Source organism: Mobula hypostoma, chromosome 10 (assembly GCF_963921235.1).
Source record: "Mobula hypostoma chromosome 10, sMobHyp1.1, whole genome shotgun sequence".
In the NCBI taxonomy this organism is placed as follows: Eukaryota; Metazoa; Chordata; class Chondrichthyes; order Myliobatiformes; family Myliobatidae; genus Mobula; species Mobula hypostoma.
Window position 1 is genome coordinate 14774374 of NC_086106.1, and position 20304 is coordinate 14794677.

Sequence of the window (20304 nt, forward strand, 5' to 3'; positions counted from 1 at the left end):
GCGCTTCTCGGCAGATCACCAGGATGAGTGGCAAAGGACAAGGGAGAGGTTTTCCTTACCTTGACACCTGTATCCTTGCTTGATCACACCCCAGAGCTGCAAAGGAAAAAGAGAGAGTCATTGAGTCATAAATACTAACATCACCGACAGCACCATCCAGTTCATGCTGAACCATTAATCTGTCTAGTCCCAATGGCCTGCACCCGGACCAAAGCCCTCCATACCCCTCCCATCCAAGTACCTATGCAAACTTCTCATAAATGTTGAAATCAACCCTGTATCCACCACTGCTCGTTCCATACTCTCACCACCCTCCGAGTGAATAACCTCCCCCTCCTGTTCCCCTTAAACATTTCACCATTCACTTTTAACCCGGACCTCTAGTTCTAGTCTCTCCTAACCTCAGTGGAAAAAGCCTGCTTACCCTATCCATACCCCTTATCACCAAGTACACCTCCATCAAATCTCCCCTCCTTCTCCCACGCTCCAGGGAATGAAGTCCGAACCTACTCCCTGCTTACCCTATCCATACCCCTTATCACCAAGTACACCTCCATCAAATCTCCCCTCCTTCTCCCACACTCCAGGGAATAAAGTCGAACCTATTCAGACTTTCCCTATAACTCAGGTACTCAACATTGCGACTATCAGGGAGGAGTTAGAGGATCCTGAAGGCACACACTCAACGATTCAGGAACAGCTTCTACCCCTCTGCCATCAGATTTCTGTATGGGCCTTGAACCCGTGAACACCACTACCTCACTACTCTTGGACGCAGCAGGCCAGGCAGCATCTCTAGGAAGAGGTACAGTCGACGTTTCGGGCCGAGACCCTTCATCAGGACTAACTGAAGGAAGAGCTAGTAAGAGATTTGAAAGTGGGAGGGGGAGAGGGAGATCCGAAATGATAGGAGAAGACAGGAGGGGGAGGGATGGAGCCAAGAGCTGGACAGGTGATTGGCAAAAGGGATATGAGAGGATCATGGGACAGGAGGCCCAGGGAGAAGGAAAAGGGGGAGGGGGGGAAATCCAGAGGGTGGGCAAGGGGTATAGTCAGAGGGACAGAGGGAGAAAAAGGAGAAAAAGGAGAGAGAAAAAGAATGTGTGTATATAAATAAATAATGGAGGGGTACGAGGGGGAGGTGGGGCATTAGCGGAAGTTAGAGAAGTCAATGTTCATGCCATCAGGTTGGAGGCTACCCAGACGGAATATAAGGTGTTGTTCATCCAACCTGAGTGTGGCTTCATCTTTACAGTAGAGGAGGCCGTGGATAGACATATCAGGATGGGAATGGCAACTTTGATGTGCGTTGCTTGAATTTCCAGCATCTGCAGAATTCCTTGTGTTTACCTCACTACTCTTGTTTTACTCGACTTATTTAGTTTAACTTTTTATGTACTTACTGTAAATTACAGTTTTTATTATGTATTGCATGTACTGGAGTCACATAACAACAAATTTCATGACACATGCTGGTAATATTAATTCTGATTCTGAACTCTTTCAATCTTAATGACACCTTTCCTGCAGGTAGATAACTAAAAGTGGACACAATACTCCAAATTAGGCCTCACCAACACCTTGTACAACTTCAAAATAACTTGCCAACTCCTGCAATCAATACTTTTGAGAATTACACTGAGACAAAAAATAATCAGAATTATCCTTAAAGATATCAGTATGTCATGTGCTTACTGTTAAATCCAGGCAGTCCCCAGTTTATGCCAGGGTTCTGCTCCTGAGGACTGCTCGTAATCCAAACTGCTTGCAAGTCAGAAATGATCAAAAGCTGTGTGGACAGGGTCACAGAAACGACTGTGATGGGGCACTGAGTGCAGGAGGGTCGTTTGTAAGTGTGGCGTGTGTATAAGTCGGGCGTCAGGAAGCCATTGTGAGAGAACATATGCAAGGTCCATAACCACACACACACACACACACACACACACAAATGCTGGAGGAACTCAGCAGGCCAGGCAGCATCTATGGAAATGAATGAAAAGTCGACGTTTCAGGCTGGCCCTTCTTCAGGACTGAGAAGGAAGGGAGAAGATGCCAGAATGAAAAGGTGGGAGGGGGAGGGGAAGGAGGACAGCTCTGGATAGGTGAAGCCAGGTGGGTGGGAAAGGTCAAGGCTGGAGAAGAATGGATCTGATAGGAGAGGGGAGTGGACCACAGGAGAAAGGGAAGGAGGAGGGGACCCAGGTGGTAGTGATAGGCAGGTGAAAAAAGGTAAAAGGTCAGAGTGGGGAATAGAGGAAGGGTGGGAGGAATTTTTACCAGAGGGAGAAATGACTATTCATGCCATCAGGTTGGAGGCTACCCAGACAGAATACAAGGTGTTGCTCCTCCACTCTGAGGGTGGCCTCATCTTGACACAAGAGGAGGCCGTAGACTGACATGTTGGAACAGGAATGGGAATGGGAATGGGAATTAAAATATTTGGCTACCGGGAAGCTCCAATTGTGGCGGATGGAGTGGAGATACTCGAGAAAGCGGACCCCCAATTTTCGACCGGTCTCACCAGCGTAGAGCAGGCCACGTTGGGGAGTACTGGACGCAGTAGGCGGCCCCGCCAGTTCGCAGGTGAAGCATTGCCTCACCTGGAAGGACGGTTTGGGGCCCAGAATGGAGGAGGTGAATGGGCAGGTTTAGCACCTTGGCCACTTGCAGAGATAAGTGCCGGGAGGGAGATTAGTGGGGAGGAACAGATGAACAAGGGATTCATGGAGGGAGAGATCCCTGCAGAAAGCAGAGAGGGGTGGGGATGTAAAGATCCTTTTGGAGATGGTGGAAGTTGGAGGAGAATATGTTGGATGTAGAGGCTGCTGATGGAAAATCCATAGTTGCTATTTAATTAACCATCAAAACTTGGTACAAACTGGGGAGAGATGTTGGCTATATTAACATGCTAACTCTACCAACAGTTACACCTTACGTTTTGTCCTAAGTTAACAAACATTTTCCAGCTTGCACTGCACCCTTTAACCTCTGCCCTCATCATGGTCTTTAACCTCTAACTCTAATGGTAAGCACCAGTATTCCCTCGGTCCTCTGCCCCTGCAAATCCAGGCCCTCTGCCCTTTACCCTTCAACCTCTCGCGAGACTTACAAATCCCGTGCAATTGTCACAAAAAGTCGGCTTCTTGTACGTGTTCTCCTGGAAGTTGTGGAGGAAGCCGAGAGACAGCTTGGAGCAGATGGAGCTGCCTCTCAGGAAATAGGCCGTGATCTCTTCCCGACTAATCAACTCCTTGCTGCAATTAAATAACCAAAATCAGTGTTACAGAAATACCAAAAATAATCCACAGACAGCCACCCAGCCTACACAACTATCTGTGAGCAGTCCAGCTAATCCAGCCCCTGCTTGTTCCAGGGCACTGCAAAAGTTCTACAGCCCAGAAACAGGCCCTTCGGCCCATCAAGTCTATGCCGGCCATAACCCCCCCACTGACCTCAATCCTACTCCATTCTCTCCACATATCCATCAACTCCTCCCCACACATGGTAGCGTAGTGGTTAGCACAACGCCTTACGGTACAGGTGACCCGGGTTCAATTCCCGCCGCTGCCTGTAAGGAGTTTGTACCTTCTCCCCGTGACCGCGTGGGTTTCCTCCCACAGGCCGGAGACACACTTGTTGGTCAGTCAATCGATCGTTGTAAATTGTCCCGTGGTCAGGCTAGGGTTAAAGCTGGGGATTGCTGGGCGGCGTGGCTCGAAGGGCCGGTCCCAGGTTGTATCTCGATAAATAGGGAACTGGGTTCGACCATTAACCCACATGCTAGGGACAATTAAACCACCAACCTGGGATGTGTGGGGAAATTGGAGCGCCCCAAAGAAGCCCACTCAGTCAGAGAGAACATGCAAACTCCACACAGACAGCATCCTAGACTGGGATTGAACCTGGGTCCCAGAGTACTGAGGTATTGACCCTGCCAGCTACACCACTGTGGCTGCAATCACGATGTCCATGGAAGCAAGTCAATATGAAGAGGAAGAGGAAGAGGAAGAGGTGGAAGAGAAAGAGGAAGAGGAGGAAGAGGAAGAGGAGGAGGAGGAGGAGGAGGAGGGGGGAGGAGGAGGGGGGGAGGAGGAGGAGGAAGAGGAGGAGGAAGAGGAAGAGGAGGAGGAAGAGGAAGAGGAGGAGGGGGAGGAGGAGGAAGAGGAAGAGGAGGAGGAGGAGGAGGAGGAGGAGAAGGAGAAGGAGAAGGAGAAGGAGAAGGAGAAGGAGAAGGAGAAGGAGAAGGAGAAGGAGAAGGAGGAGAAGGAGAAGGAGAAGGAGAAGGAGAAGGAGAAGAAGGAGAAGAAGGAGAAGAAGAAGAAGAAGAAGAAGAAGAAGAAGAAGAAGAAGAAGAAGAAGAAGAAGACGAAGAAGACGACGGCCTTTAACTCCAAGTGGAGTCATTGGGGCGCTGTCATGGCAGCGTTCTTTTTTAGCAGGCTTTCTTATTTTTTCGAGGCTGAGTTGCTAGCTCGATGCGCAACTCAGCACGGATGGAAAGCGTGTAAGGGAGCTGGCTGGATTTGAACTCGGGAACCTTCGCTCCGAAGTCCGGCGCTGATGCCACTACACCACCAGCTGGCCGCCATTCAATATACCCGGGACATATTTATCTATTAATTAATGTATGATTTAATTGAGATACAGTGTGGAATAGGCCCTTCTGGCCCAGAAATCCCCAGAATTAATCCAGAGAATTGATATGTCTTTGGGCCGTGGGAGGAAACTGGAGCACCCGGGGGAAATCCATGCGGTCACGAGGAGGACATACAAATTCTCTAGGGGCAGCGGCGGGAATCGAACCCTGGTCGCCTGTACCGTAAAGCATTGTGCTAACCACTATGCTACCATGCTGCCCCCTACTGGAGTGTAGGAGACTGAAGGATGATCTTATAGAGCGGGGGTTCGCAACCGGGGTTCCACAGACTACTTGACAACTGGTACTGGTTCATGGCATTAAAAAGGTTAGGGACCCCTGTTCTAGAGGTATATAAGATCATGAGGGGTTAATGCTCACAGACTTTTCCCCAGAGTTGGGGAGTCAAGAACGAGAGGGCATAGGTTAACAGTGAGAGGACAGGAACTTTTTCACCCAGAGGGCGGTCCGTATATGGAATGAGCTGCCAGAGGAAGTGGTTGGGGCAGGTACATTAACGACATTTAAGAGTCGCTTGGACAGAGAGTTTGAGATGAATTTCGTTCAAACACAGACAAATTGGACTGGCTTACATGGATGTTTGGGCCATCGTAGACAGGATGGGCTGAAGGGCCTGTTTCCTTACTTTATGACTCTACAGCCTCGGGATGATGGCAACATTGGCGTCCCGGGGCTCTGTCACCTTGCAGGAGTGAATCCAAGCAACCTACCTTGAGCCACCGGGGGCCACAGACCTGAATCGGCTGACCTCAGCTCAATAGGACATGGAGCTGTGTGCGGGTGTTACAATCAGTGCAGGAACCAGCTGATGGGAAGCTCCTTCTGGGATCTGTCAACCCCTGCAAAACTGTGAGCATCCCAGGTCCCCTGAGCCACCGCTGCTCAACTCAGTCACCGTCGAATGAGCTTCTCGAACATTCGGACGGCGCTAAATGGGAACAGGACGCCCCACTCACCGATCTTTATCGAAGATGAAGACCGAAAATGGGAAGCTAGCAGCGATTTTCTCAAACTCTTCCTGGGAGATGTAGCCGTCCTGGTCATGGTCATAGTTTTTAAACACGGACTACAAGGCGAGAGAGGAAAAGGTCAGAACAAAATCACAGAATCAGTTCAAAAGCTCAGAAGTAAATTTATTACCAAACTACATATACATCTCCATATATTACCGAGTTTCACTTTCATAGTAAAACGATTGTTCAATAGTTCCTTTCAATATCAAAGAATGAATACAATATACAACCTGAAATTCTTACTCTCTGCAGACATCCTCGAAACAGAAGAAAAACCCTGAAGAATGAATTACCGAAAACAAAACCCCAAAGCCTCCACACACAAGCAGCATCAAAGCCACCTTCCCATTTATCGGAGCAGGAAGCACCAGTGTTCCCACCACTCTCCGTGCCAGCAACGGCAAAACCCCCAGAGAGAGAACACGGTCTGCAGTCCATCGAAAACCACTGCTCACTCCATCATTTCGACATCCCACAGGCGCTCTCTCTCATTCACAAGGGAGAGACAGCTATTGCTCCTTCCACAGCGGCAGGGGAGACAACAGTTGCTACTTCGATGTTACAGTCAGTCTGAAACATTGCTTTCTATTTCGAGTTCCCCGACTCGAGAATTGAGAGATTGTCAAACAAAGAACTACAAAGAAGTATTCTGCAAACTGTCCCGCTTCAACATTCCTGTGAAGGCTCAAGCTGAAACTTTGGTTTTGTTTGTCTCCTCCACAGACGCTGCCTGACCTGCTGAGTGTTCCCAGCACTTTCTGGTTATAATTCAGATTTCCAACATTTTGCTTTCGAAATTCAACATTCCTTTGATGCAAGCTTCGCGGTGAAAATCCAGTTTCCAAAGACGGCACTATTTGGCGACGTTTCTCTCCTGTGAATGTTTTGAACTATAAAGAGCGCATGGGGACATCAGGGGCCTAGATCTCACCGGCAGCATCGAGCCAGTACTCGAGCTCTGATTGAGCAGGAGAGGAGAGAGGAGGAGAGGTGCTCTCTTTCAGTGGTGGCTGGGCCCTGGCATGGGCTTTCAATCCTTCATCAGGTCTCAGTTTGGAAACTCCAGTCCTTGTCTCCCAATCCAGAGGATCAAGTGATATGGGGGAAAAGAGGGAACTAGGAGATCGCGCTTTTTCCGGCAGGTGCCTCCTGTAATGGGGTGACCAGAATTGCACATAGTACTCCAACTGCAGACGCAATGTCACTCTCGACACTTGTACTCAATGCCGTGACCAATAAAGGCAAGCTCGCCATATGCCTTCCCTACCACTCTATCTACTTGGTGATCACTTTCAAGGAGTTTGACCCCAAGATCCCTCTGTACATCAGTCATTAAGGCTCCCGTAATTAATTGTGTACTTTTCCCTTCTTCTCCGAGGATTGGCACCTCGTCCTGAGATCCTGAGAGTGGTGTTGTCCGGAGCTGAGCTACTGGCAGGTTCGCCCATGGCGGTAAAGCCGAGGTGGAGGTTCCAAATAAAGAGCGATCCAACCAAGACCTCAACCGTGGAGCTGGCGGACGATGATGGCACATCACAGCGGCAGCGAAGGCGGAGGAAGGCCGCAGCAGAGAAGGGTCCCTTGCACTCCACACCCCTGAACCCTGACTCTGATTTGTCAAGCACCACGTAGTCGCTGCCCATGCATCAGCCTCCCCACGTTAAACAAAGTCACACATAGGTGTTGTCCATTAAGGGAATAACTTCTTAGAAAAACATCACGCTCAGCTCGGGTAGTCACACAAAACATTCTCCTTACATTTGATCTCCCAAAGTGTAACACCGCACGCTTGCCCCGATTAAACCCATTTGTCCACCCATATCTGTAACAGACTGAGATCCCACTGTATCCTTTCACAGCCTCTACACTGTCCACAACTTCATGAACTTTTTGCGTCAACTGCAGACCTATTAACCGATCCATCTACATTTTCATCCGTCATTCATATGATTCCTTTGTCCTACCCATCCCTCTGCATTCTCTCTGCAGCTCAAAACCAACTCATTTTCTCTCCAAAAAGAAAATCCGAGTAAAAACGTCAGATGCCGCAAATCTGACATAAAAACAGGAAATGCTGGGAACAGTCAGCGGATCAGGCAGCGTCTGTAGGGAGAGAAATCTTTCAGGCCGAACTGTTCTGAAGGGACATTGTTTCGTTTGGTCACATGCATGTACATGGTTGAAAGACTATAAACTTGAACTTGAAGACCTTTTGTACAGAACCTCTCAGATCTCTGCGGAACTGAAATATAACTGTCTCTTTCTGACCCCTGAGTATTCCAAGAATCCCCTGTTTTTGTTTTCAGAAAGGACCCTGCCCCAGCCAGAGGCACCATGTCACCACGCCAGCTCCTGTGACCTATCCACCATCATTCCTTTTCCAAAGACAGACCCATCATTGAGAAACAGGCGTACAAAAACAATAACCATTTACACTCAGTGGCCACCCTGTTAGGCACACCCACTCATTAATGCAAATAGCTAATCGGCCAATCATGTGGCAGCAAATCAATGCATAAGAGCATGCCGACATGGTCAAGAGGTTCAGCTGTTGTTCAGACTGAACGACAGAATAGGGAAGAAATGTGATCTTGGTGACTTTGACCGTGGAATGATTGCTGGTGCCAGACGGGGTGGTTTGAGTATCTCAGAAACTGCTGATTTCCATGCACAATAGTCTCCAGAGCAGGGACTCCCAACCATTTTAATGCCGTGGATGCCTACCATTAACCAAAGGGTTAGTGGACCCCAGAGTGTGAGCCCCAGCTCTAGAGTTTACAGGGAATGGTGCACAAAACAAAAAACACTCAGTGAGCAGCAGTTCTGGGGGCGAAAATGCCTGGTGGATGAGAGAGGTCAGAGGAGAATGGCCAGACTGGTTCAAGCTGACAGGAGGGCGACAGTAACTCAGCTAGCCATGCATTACAACAGTGGTGTGCAAGAGCATCTCTGAACGCACAACAGGTCGAACCTCGAAGTGGAACCAGCAGAAGACACAAGCGTGCACTCAGTGGCCACAATGTCAGGTACAGGCGGTGTCTAATAAAGTGGCCACTGAGTGGATTTAGCAATTTTTACAGAGCAAAAGCATCCTAAGGTTCTTCTCAGAATGTTATCACATCAAGAAAAAAAAAACTATGATTGAGCTATGTGAAGGAAAGATTAGGGAAGTTGAACAAAGATTTGGCCAAAGGTTTACCTTCTCCAGGTATTCCCTAAAGAGGGAAGGAGTTACAGTGAAGACCAGTTTTTGGATGTGGTTTACAAACCTCTGAGACTTTGAGTCATCACCCTGCCAGTGGCCCTGTACTTGTCATAGTGCCAAAGCGCACTAAAGCAAAGAAACAGGCCCTTCGGTCCATCTCGTTCATGCCAAACTATTATTCTTCCTCAACCCATTGACCTTCACCTGGACCATAGTCCCCCATACCCCTCCCATCCATGTACTTATCCAAATTTCTCATAAATGTTGAAACTGAACCCACATCCACCACTTCTACTGGCAGCTTGTTTCACACACTTGTACGTCTCCTTGAATGAAATTGGTCCCCTTGAACATTTCACCTTTCACCCTTAACCCATCACCTCAAGTTCTAGTCTCACCCAACCACAGACTGTTTGAATTTACCCTATCTATGCCCCTCATAATTTTGCATACTGTCTGCTGACAAGTTCCAGGGAACTCGTCAAGTTCCGCAGCCAGGGGTGGGGTGATGTTCCGAAGTGTGGAGGTGGAGGGGTGTGGATGGCTTGGCGGGCTTTGGAGATGGAGGAGGCTGGTGAGATTGGATCACGGCAAAGCAGTGGTTGAGATGACTCGAAGGGCAATCTCTGAAGCACTGGGATGAAGCAGCCACCAGGTGTCCCGCAGAGTCACCCCTGCGAACCCATAGTAACATCATTTGTGACGACTCCACCCTTCAAGGTTCACCTACAATGGATTGGAAAGCCACCCTCAGGACTCTGGCAGAAACATTCCCCGGATCACCAACAGCTTGTCGATCCTAGCTGACGCAGGGAAAGCCCAAGAGAGCAGAGGCAGGAACAGAGATGATCAGACACCGCCCTCATGGCCACACCGCTGTGAGACAAAGGCTGTAGTCTCTCCGAAGCCCAGAACCTCAGTGACCAGGGGACTGCAGAAGACACACATATGCAGGCCTTCCCTTGACTATGGCGACCACCAGGGATTTAGGGCAACCACGCAGGCCACCAGAGGAGGGGACCACTTTGAAGGCCCCAGAGCACCTCCATCCAACAATTGAGAGCTGAGATGGTGAAAGATGGCTCCCATGGTGAGAGAGAGGGAGAGCCTTTGATTCGCTCGGTGTTTGGGGTTCACCAAAGCTGGCTCACGAGCTCTGTACCGTGTCCCCCTGCGGAAAGGCCTCTGCTGTTGGTGTACAAGGAGATCAGCAGCCGGGCTCACCAAATTCCACCGACTTCTCCTCGTTTCGCGCCAACAGAATCTTGTCTCCCTCGTATTCACACCCCTCCCCCGTCCTCCCGCCCGCCGAGTGAACCTGCCACTCAGTGACGCCGACGTCGCGGAGGGTGCTCAGGTACTTACGTCGACCAGCTGCCGGACGTGTTTGCTGATGGTCAGGGCGTCGAGCTTCGGGGCCACCCCCGACGCCCAGTCAACAACCACGGGGGGTTTGCAAGGGGGCACCGTCTGGAAGCAAAGACAGAGCACGTCAGCAGTGCTGGAGGCTGAGGAGTGGCTAGAATACACACACACACACACACACACACACACACACACACGGTTCAATAGTTCCATTTAATATCAGAGAATTTATACAATATACAACCTGAAATTCTTACTCTTCACAGACATCCTCGAAACAGAAGCGAACCCCAAGGGATGAATGACAGAAAAATGCTAGAACCCCAAAACTGCCAACTCCCACAAGCAGCAGCAAAGCATCGACACCTCCTCTCCCCCTCTTATGTCAGCAGGAGGCAACAGCCCCCACCACCCACCCAGGAAGCGATCGCAGAGACCCCAAAGGGAGACCATGATCTGCAGTCCAACAAAAAACTATTGTTCACCCAACACACATAAAATGCTGGAGGAACTCAGCAGGCCAGGCAGCATTTATGGAAAAAAAAGTACAGTTGACGTTTCGGGCTGAGACCCTTCGCAGGACTGGAGAAAAAAAAGATGAGGAATTGATTTAAAAGGTGGGGGAGGGAGGGAGAAACACAAGGTGGTGGGTGACAGCAGGAGTGGGGGCAAGGATGAAGTAACAAGCAGGGAAGTTGATTGGTGAAAGAGATACAGGGCTGGAGAAAGGTGGAGTCCGATAGGAGAGAACAGAAGGCCAGGGAAGAAAGAAAAGAGGGGAGGAGCACCAGAGGGAGGCGATGGGCAGCAAGGAAAGAAGGTAGAGAGAGGGAAAAGGGGTGGGGGGAGAATCTATTATCAGAAGTTCGAGAAGTCGATGTTCATGCCATCAGGTTGGAGGCTACCCAGACGGAATATAAGGTGTTGTTCCTCCAACCTGAGTGTGACCTCATCGTGACAGTGGAGGAGGCCGTGGATAGACATATCGGAATGGGAATGGGAAGTGGAATTAAAATGGGTGGCCACTGGGAGATCCTGCTTCTTCTGGCAGAAAGAGCGTAGGTGCTCAGTGAAATAGTCTCCCAATCAACGTTGGGTCTCACCGATATACAGGACCCACACCAGGAGCACTGGACACAGTACATCACCCCAAAAGACTCAGAGGTAAAGTATCCCCTCACCTGGAAGGACAGTTTGGGACCCCAGATGGTAGTGAGGGAGGAGGTGTAGGGGCAGGTGTAGCACTTGTTCTGCTTACAAAGATAAGTGCCAGGAGGGAGATCAGTGGAGAGGGATGAATGGACAAGGGAGCCGTGTAGGACTCGTGAGCCAACCCACGGTCCGTGAACTCCAGAGGGTATAAATGATCCTTACCCTTCAGGAACAACCAGAAAGGCAGGGACCAGAAGACATCCCCTCCATCTGCTCTCTCCCCATTAGCTCCAGTGGTCTGACGGCCCGTCACAACCACAACAGTACTACACCAATCTCAATTTGCAAGGCTCTTTGCCACATCAAAGGGTATCACCAAGGTGACATATTAGAAACATACCAGGGTTTAATTAATCTAACCAACAGCTCTGATCTTCCTGTTGTTTCTGATTTCGCCCTGTGCGCTGGGTGTGTTGAGCCAGGCATGTTGTGTGTTGACATAAAAGATAAAAATGCTGCAAACGCTCAGCAGGGCAGGCAGCATATGTGGGGAGTGAAAATGAGAGGATGTTTTCAGTTAATGCCATAGAGGAGGGAGATTGAAAACCTGGCCGAGCGGTGACATAACAACAACCTCGTACTCAATATCAGCAAGACCAAGGAGGAGGAAGCCAGAGGTCCATGAGCCAGTCCTTATCGGAGGATCGGAGGAGGAGAGGGTCAGCAATTTTAAATTTCTCAATGTCATTATTTCAGAGGACCAGCACGTAAGTGCAATTATAAAAGCACAGCAGTGCTTCTATTTCCTTAGGAGTTTGTAAAGATTCGGCATGGCGTCTAAAACTTTGGCAATCCTGTATAGGTGTGTAGTGGAGAGTATACTGACTGGCCGCATCACAGCCTGGTATGGAAGCGCCAATGCCCTTGAATGGAAAATCCTACTAAAAGTGGTGGATATAGCCCAGTTCATCATGGGTAAAGCCCTCCCCACCATTGAGCGCACCTACATGAAATGCCAACGCAGGAGAGAAGCATCCATCATCAGAGACCCCCACCACCCAGGATATGCTCTCTTCTCGCTGCTGCCCTCAGGAAGAAAATCCAGGAGCATCAGGACTCTCACCACCAGCTTCAGGAACAGTTAATAACTCTGGATCTTAAACCAGAGACGATAACTTCACTCAATTTCACTTGAATTGCTCCCACAACCTATGGACCCACTTTCACAGACTCTTTATCTCATCTTCTTCATATTTATTGCTTATTTATTTGTTATTATTATTTCTTTCTTTTTGTATTTGCAGTTTGTTGTCTTTTGCACTCTGGTTTAAAGCCCAAATTGGTGTGGTCTTTCATCTGATTCTGTTATGGTTATTATTCTATTATGGAAAATTAATCTCAGGACTGTACATGGTGACATATATGCACTTTGATAATAAACTTATTTTGAACTTGAACTTTGAAGGTCGATATAATCATATCACACTAACATGGAATACTGACTCAGCTTCTTCCTCCACAGACGCTGCCTGACCTGCTGAGTGCTTCTAGAACTTCAGATTCTTCTTTTTATTTTAAGTTTTCAGCATCTGTGCTGTTTTGCTCTTGGTTATTGAGAGAGAGATAGAGAGAGAGAGGGAGAGAAAGCGAGGCAGAGAGAGAAAGAGAGAGAGAGAGAAAAAGCAAGGTAGAGAGCGTGTGGTAGAGAGAGAGAAAGAGAGGGAGGCAGAGCGAGAGAGAGGCAGAGCCCCTGTATGAGGCTCCTTCCTCACTGCACTGCTGTGGGTCATGAGTCGTTGGAACTCTTGCCGTCAGAAAGAGGCGGGGGCAGTGTCTGGACCAATCGTTCTGGATACTGAGACCATAAGATACAGGAACAGAATTAGGCCATTTGGCTCATCGAGCCTGCTCCGCCATTTTGTCATGGCTGATCCATTTTCCCCCTCAGCCCCAATCTCCTGCCTTCTCTCCGTATCCCTCCTTGCCCTGCCTAATCAAGAATCAATAATCTTCTGGTTTAAATATACACACAGACTTGGCCTCCACAGTAGCCTGTGGCAAAGAATTCCACTCTGATTCATCACTCTCTGGCTAAAGAAATTCCTCCTCATCTCCGTTCAAAAAAGGATACCTGTCTATTCTGAGGTTATGTCCTCTGGTCCTAGACTCTCCCACCGTAGGAAACATCCTCTCTACATCTAATCTATCGAGGCCTTTCACCATTCGATAGATTTCAATGAGGTCACCTCTCATTCTTCTGAATCCTAGCGAGTACAGCTCCAAAGCCATCAAACGCTCCTCATTTTCATTTTCTTTGAACTCTCCAGTTTCAGCACATTCTTTTTAAGATAAGAGGCCTAAAACTGCTCACAATATTCAAGCAAGGCCTCACCAGTGCCTTATAAAGCCTTAACATTACTTCCTTGCTTTTACATTCTAGAACTCTTGAAATGAATGCTAACATTACACTTGCCTTCCTCACCACCTCCTCAACCTGTAAATTAACTTTAAGGAATCCTGCACAAGGTCTCCCAAGCCCCCTTGCACCTCAGATTTCTGAGCCGAGCTAGAAATTTAACCACTACTCACGGAACCTCCAATAACCCACCTGGATTGGCGGCGCTGTCGGACTGATGATATTGTAGTAATAGTCCAACAGACACATAATGGGGTTTTAATAGAACACTGGGAATGTGCAAACTCCACAGAGACAGCACCAGAGCTCGGGGTCGAACCTGGTCTTTGGAGGTGCCAGTTCCACCTACTGGGACACCGCAGAGGAATACTTCCCTCTACTGAACGCCACGGTAGAGTAGCGGTTTGCATGATCCTATTACGTAGAACTGTACAGAACAGGAACAGGCCATTTGGCCTGCAATGTTGTGCCGAACCAGCTAAAAAAATTTTTTTAAAAACCCTAAAAACGAATCCCTCCTACCTACACCATGTCCATTTCCCTCCATCTTCCTCACATCCATGTGCATCCTGAATTTTTCCAGGTAGCGGACGACTTCCTCCCACGCCGTTCTGACGTAGTTGGAATTCGCGTACGAGGCAAGTTACAGCAGTGGTTTGCCATTGCCTTCTGCCGGGTGAGTTTTCTTTTCAAAGAGATCACCAGCTCTTAACCCCGCACGGATGGAAAGCGTGCCGGGCGCGGGGGGGAGCCGGCTGCATTTGAACTTTAGAACCTCCGCCTCGTAGTCCAGCGCTGATGCCACTACGCCACCAGCCGAAACGTCTCTTAAAAGCCTCTGATGTATTTGCCTCTACCACCATTCCAGGCATCCACCACTCTCTGAGTGAAAAACCAGCCTTCATATCCCCTTTGAACCTACCTCCCTCACCTTCAATGCATGCCCTCTGGTATTAGACATTTCTACCCTAGGGAAACAAAGATACTCCCTGTCTACTCTATCTATGCCTCTCATGTACTCTGGGCTTTGGAGTTCAGAGGTCAATCTTGGCGTCCCGTGTAAGGAGTCTCTGTGCGTCCTCCTCGTGGAATGCGTGGGTTTCCCCGGGGAACTCCAGTTTCCTCCCACAGTCCAAACACGCAGCGGGTATGCTAACTGGTCATTGTAAATTGTCCCGCGATTAGGTTTGTTGGGGGGTTACTGGGGCAGCATGGCTCAAAGGGCCGGAAGGGCCTATTCTGCACTGTATCTCTAAACACGCTGTATCTCCAAAGCTTAGGAGGGTTAATGGCGCCTGACAGCAACTCCTTTGTTTGCATCTTCAGAACAGCTCTATTTCCATCTTTAATATCTCTATTTTTCCTTTTCAGGGTTCTTTTGAAGATCATGACCTGGAGTTACATGCTGACTACGGTTCTTTGTGGGAGTGGGACCCACTCTCGGGGTTTCACGAATGGCCGTTGTTCGGCACGCCAGGGGCTCGGCCTAAGAGCTTCGCCTGACTTTGGAGGACCGGGTTTTCGTGGCTCTGGAGACGGGCGGATTGAAGGTCGGTGTCCCGGCAGTCCGGGGTGTCGTGGGAGATGGAAGATCTCTGGCTGTGTGCCCGGAGACCCGAGATCTTTGGGCACAGTGCTTGGAAAAAGTGATGCCACAGACTTTTAACTTCATAAACCAGCAAGTTGTTTGTTATGTCTCCCCTCTCGCTGTGAAATGGAGACACCTCTTTCTCCCTCATTAGCGAGAGAGAGAGAGAGAGAGCCTGTGGTATGTCGAATACTGGGTGAACAATGTAGTCTTTGGAATAGCTGCAAGTCTGTGTCTTTGCTGTTGCTTTGCTCACACTTGAGGGCTTGGTGGTGGGTGCCGATGTTTTTTGTTTGCCGGTGGGGGGAGGGAGCGTTGTTGCTTGCTGCCGCTTACGCACAGGAGGGAGGGAAGCTGGGGGGGGGGACTTTGGGGTTCTAACGCTTAACTGTCATTCATTCTTTGGGGGCACTCCTCTGTTTTCGTGGATGGTTGCGAAGAAAAAACATTTCAGGGTGTATATTGTATACATTTCTCTGACATTAAATGTACCTTTGAAACCTTTGAAATAAAACCAAAATATAATTAAATAAAATATTAGCCAGAGAGCATCAAACTCCAAACCGTTGCAGTGGACCCAGCAGGTTTCCAGGGAGTGTTGGAAACAGAACCTAGGTTCGTTTAATGGGATTGCAGCCACGGTGCGTAAATTAGCACCCGGGGTGGTTGGGGGGGGGGGCGGGGTGCCAGAAGTCAAACCACTGGGATTTCCCTATGGTCGGAGAGTGGTTTATCCAAGTTTTATGGGATGACTGGAAGCTAGTGTGGAATCAGCCCGCTGCTGCCCAGCAGCACTTTTGTACTCAATATGACCCTCCGCTCACACTCCATCAGACTGATCCTGAGGGGGTGAGGGGGGAAACAATTTACCAGAAGAATTCGGCAGGTTTAGCAGCGTCTGAGGAGTTGGAAGGGTGGTCGACAGGTTGAGGGTCCTGGGGAAGTCAGGCTGGGTGTGGGAGAATACAGAACTGGGGGGCCACTGTTTAAAACTAAAAGAACACCCACTGAAAACTGCAGGAGTCTGGAGCTCTCGCTGAAGCGGGGGGCGGGGGGGTGAAATCTTTTTTTAAGACGAATAGATATTTGACAAGTGAGGGGTGTGAGGATACCTCAGGCAGAGGGGGCAGTGAAGACGAGGTTGCAGTCAGATCAGCCAAGTTAGTGCGGAGCAGTTTCCAGGGGTCCTTGCCACAGACCCATCAGAGTTATGATCACTTACCACTGTTCGATGAGTCCTGGGCTCCTTTGTGTAAGACAGCTCATAGATTTCATCCTCGGTGTAGTACAGGTCAAGAGAGAGCTAGGAGAAACGGGTGACAATTACAACAAAGACCTTCCTGAGTTGGAACTGTATCTGATTGATGGAGACGAGGACCGCCCTCTCTACACCCGCAACTGTGCGGCTAGGCACAGCTCAATTGCCATCTATAAATCTGCCGACGACACAGTTATTGTTGGCAGAGTTTCAGACGGTGATGAGGAGGCGTACAGGAGCAAGATAAATCAGCTGGTTGAGCAGTGTCGCAACGACAATCTTGCACTCAACGTCTGTAAGACCAAAGAATTGACTGTGGACTTCAGAAAGGGAAAGACGAGGGAACACATGGCAGCCCTCATCGAGGGATCTGAAGAGGAAAGGGGGAGCGGTTTCAAGTTCCTGGGTGTCAGCATCTCTGAGGATCTATCCTGGGCCCAGCCTATTGATGCAGTTACAAAGAAGGCATGACAGTGGCTGTACTTCATTAGGAGTTTGAGGAGATCTGGTATGTCACCATAGGCACTCACGAATTCCTACGGATGCGCCGTGGAGGGCACTGCCATCTGGTATGGGGGGAGGTGCCACTGCGCAGGATCGAGAAAAGCAACAGGAAGTTGTAAATTCAGCCGGCTCTGTCATAGGCACCAGTCTCCCCAGCATCCAGGACACTTTCAAAAGGCGGTGCCTCAAAAAGGCAGCATCCATCATTAAGGACCCCCGTCACCCAGGATGTTGCTATCATCAATGAGGAGATATAGAAGCTTGAAGACACACACTGGAACAGCTTCTTCCCCTCTGCCATCCGGTTTCTGAATGGACAATGAAACCATGGAAACTACCTCAAAATTTTTCTCTCTCTTTTCTGCATTACCTGATTTATATTTTTATTTACACTCCTTATTGTAATTTATACTTTTTATTACAATGCTTTGCAATGTTCTGCTGCCACAAAACAACAAATTCACAACGTATTCCGGCAATTTAAAACCCGATTCTGATATATATGTACAGAAACGTGCCGAAACATCATGAAGGATCCCACCCATCCTGCTCATGGACTGTTTGTCCCTCTCCCATCAGGGAGGAGGCTACGTAGCATCCACACCAGGACCACCAGGCTCAAAAATAGTTGCTTTCCCCAAGCAGTAAGGCTGATCAACACCTCCACCCACTAACTCACCCCTCTGCATTCCCCAACTACCACTGTTTGCTGTAATAATTTCCTGTCAGTCACCTTATGTACACACTCCTGTGCCTAGCGTCACTTCATGAACATACAATAAACCTGGGTATATAAGTAATCTTACATATTTATACCGTATTTATTATGTTTTATTATTATAGTGTTCCTTATCTTAGTGTGTCTTGTTTTTGTGCTGCATTGGACCTGGAGTATCAATTATTTCATTCCCCTTTGTATCTGTAATGACATTAAACAATCTAGAATCTTGACATTTGGAGGGTTTGTGGATCAGCTTGTTCTCAGTGAACCTATGTTTCTTCGCAAGCGGTGGGTTTTCAGAATGACTGTGTGCGGCCCGGTGCTTTGCTGTCTCCAGGAACAGCCTGGAAGGCGTGTGCCCTTGGGAAGTGCCACTGCAGACGACCCGGTTCCTCGCCAATCTCGCCAACTGAGGCGTCGCAGGGGACTGAAACATCGAGACAGCAGGCGGCGTGTTTGCTAATATTTCCTAACATAGACAACTATTGTGATAGGTGTAAAACCGAAGTAGCCATTTTGTCACATATGTTCTGGTCATGTCCTTCATTAAAATCTTTTTGGAAATCTTTATTATCTACAATATCTAACGCTCTGAAAATTAATTTACAACCTAATACATTGACTGTCTTATTTGGAACAGTTCCGCATCATATTCAGGGTATTTCATCTTCAGACCAACATGTAATTGCATTTGTCACATTGTTGGCAAGAAGGGCTATTTTATTGAAATGGAAAGATACCTCTGGCCCTACATTAATTCAAGGGTTTTCTCAAGTAATGTTATCTCTTAGCTTGGAAAAAATTAGTAGAACTTTTGATCCTCGATTCGATTTTGAGAGAAGATGGTGCTCTTTTGCCAAATATTATCATTTAATTTGAATTAATTTATATGGTTTCCTTCCAATCTTATTTTATATATGAATTGGCGGTTGATGATTTTTCTTCTTTAATTATATAGATGATTGTAAGACGTATTGCTCCAGGAGTTGGTTCCTAATGGTTTTTTTTCCCTCTCTTTTTTCTTTTTCTTTCTTTTGTAGTTACTGGGGGGTTTTCTTTTAGTAGTTGGGGTTCTCTTTTTCCTTCTTTTCTTGATAAAAATATTTTTTTTCATTATTATATATTATTCTTTTTTGATAAGTTTTTTTTCTTCAGCTTTATTGACTGAATATATACCAATTTGCTGAAATCTTGTACCATTTTAAAGCTGTAGAAGATTATGTATCAATAAAAAGATTTTAACAATGAAAGGCTGATTGCCGGCTTCTGTCAATCACCGTCTTATCCTGGCATAGCACCTCCAACACCTGGAGCTGGCTCACGGGATGACATCAGACCAGATCCTGACGTTACACCATAAGACCATAAGACAAAAGAGTAAATTCGGACCATTCGTCTCATCGAGTCTGCTCTGCCATTCCGTCATGGCTAATTTATTATCCTCAACCCCGTTCCCCTGCCTTCTCCCCATAACCTTTGACATCCTTACTGATCAAGAACCTGTCAACCTCCACTTTAAATACACCCAATGAATTCCACAATTTCATCACATTCTGGCGAAGATTCCCTCCTCATCTCTGTTCTTGGAGCTTCAGAAAATTGCAGAACATTTGGGTTGGAAATTTTTGAACAACAAGCATGTCCCCAGAAATAAACACAGAATTCAGAGGTTTTGGGTTAAAGCATCCTTTGCTTGAAATACTCAGCAGGTCAGTCAGTATCTGTGGAGAGGGGAGCAGATATAGTGTATCAGGTCCAGGACCTTTCATCAGAATTGGAATGATGGAAAATAACTGTGTCCAGGATAGGGATAACAAAGGGAATATCTTGGAAATAGTGGGAACAAATAATTTGGTTAAAAATGTCTCAGAGGGATTTAGATTATAGTTCTCTGTCCAGAATATTTCCTTGGCTTGGGGTGGTTGGGATTGTCCATTGTTTCGTGACCAGCCCACCTCAGACTGGAAGGAGGCACAAAAGAGGTCAGATCCTGGAATCTGGAGCAACAACATGGGAAGAAAGGGATTGCTGGGGAGAAACATCATCCATTCCCCTTTCCCACCACCCTTCCCTACTCCATGGAGCCACTCCAGCAGATGGTCCAGTTGAAAAGCAACGTGGCAGACTCACTGTAAGGAGATGTACGAGGTCCTTGTTGGCTTCGAATGGGGGCGTGCAGTTCTGGATCTGCGTCAGATCGGTGATACGGCTGTACAGTTGCTGCAGTTTGCTCAGGTTTATCTTCTTGTCCTCGATGAAGTCTGGCAGCGCCTCGTTCAGCGAGACCAGATCCTTCAGGTGGACCCCCAGGATGGGGATCTTAAAGCCGGTGCACTCGCTGAAGACACGACGGTAGTTGCCGTAGTTACTGCACGAGGACAGCAGCTCCGTCATTTCATTCAATGCCTGCATTCGGAGAGAAGAA

The 20304-nt window shown here is 48.1% G+C and overlaps 1 protein-coding gene across 2 annotated transcripts in view; it reads right to left on the reverse strand.

The window, feature by feature from the left end:
• Positions 1 to 20304, reverse strand: part of LOC134352664 (RAS guanyl-releasing protein 1-like) — a 194884-nt gene that overhangs the window by 16626 nt on the left and 157954 nt on the right. For both annotated transcript variants that reach the window (XM_063060016.1, XM_063060017.1), the window contains exons 9-14: positions 20010 to 20285; positions 16619 to 16699; positions 10241 to 10345; positions 5614 to 5723; positions 3110 to 3254; positions 60 to 96 (exon numbers count right to left, since the gene is read on the reverse strand). In XM_063060016.1, the coding sequence (XP_062916086.1) occupies positions 60 to 96; positions 3110 to 3254; positions 5614 to 5723; positions 10241 to 10345; positions 16619 to 16699; positions 20010 to 20285 (754 nt within the window). The remainder of the gene's footprint in view (positions 1 to 59; positions 97 to 3109; positions 3255 to 5613; positions 5724 to 10240; positions 10346 to 16618; positions 16700 to 20009; positions 20286 to 20304) is intronic.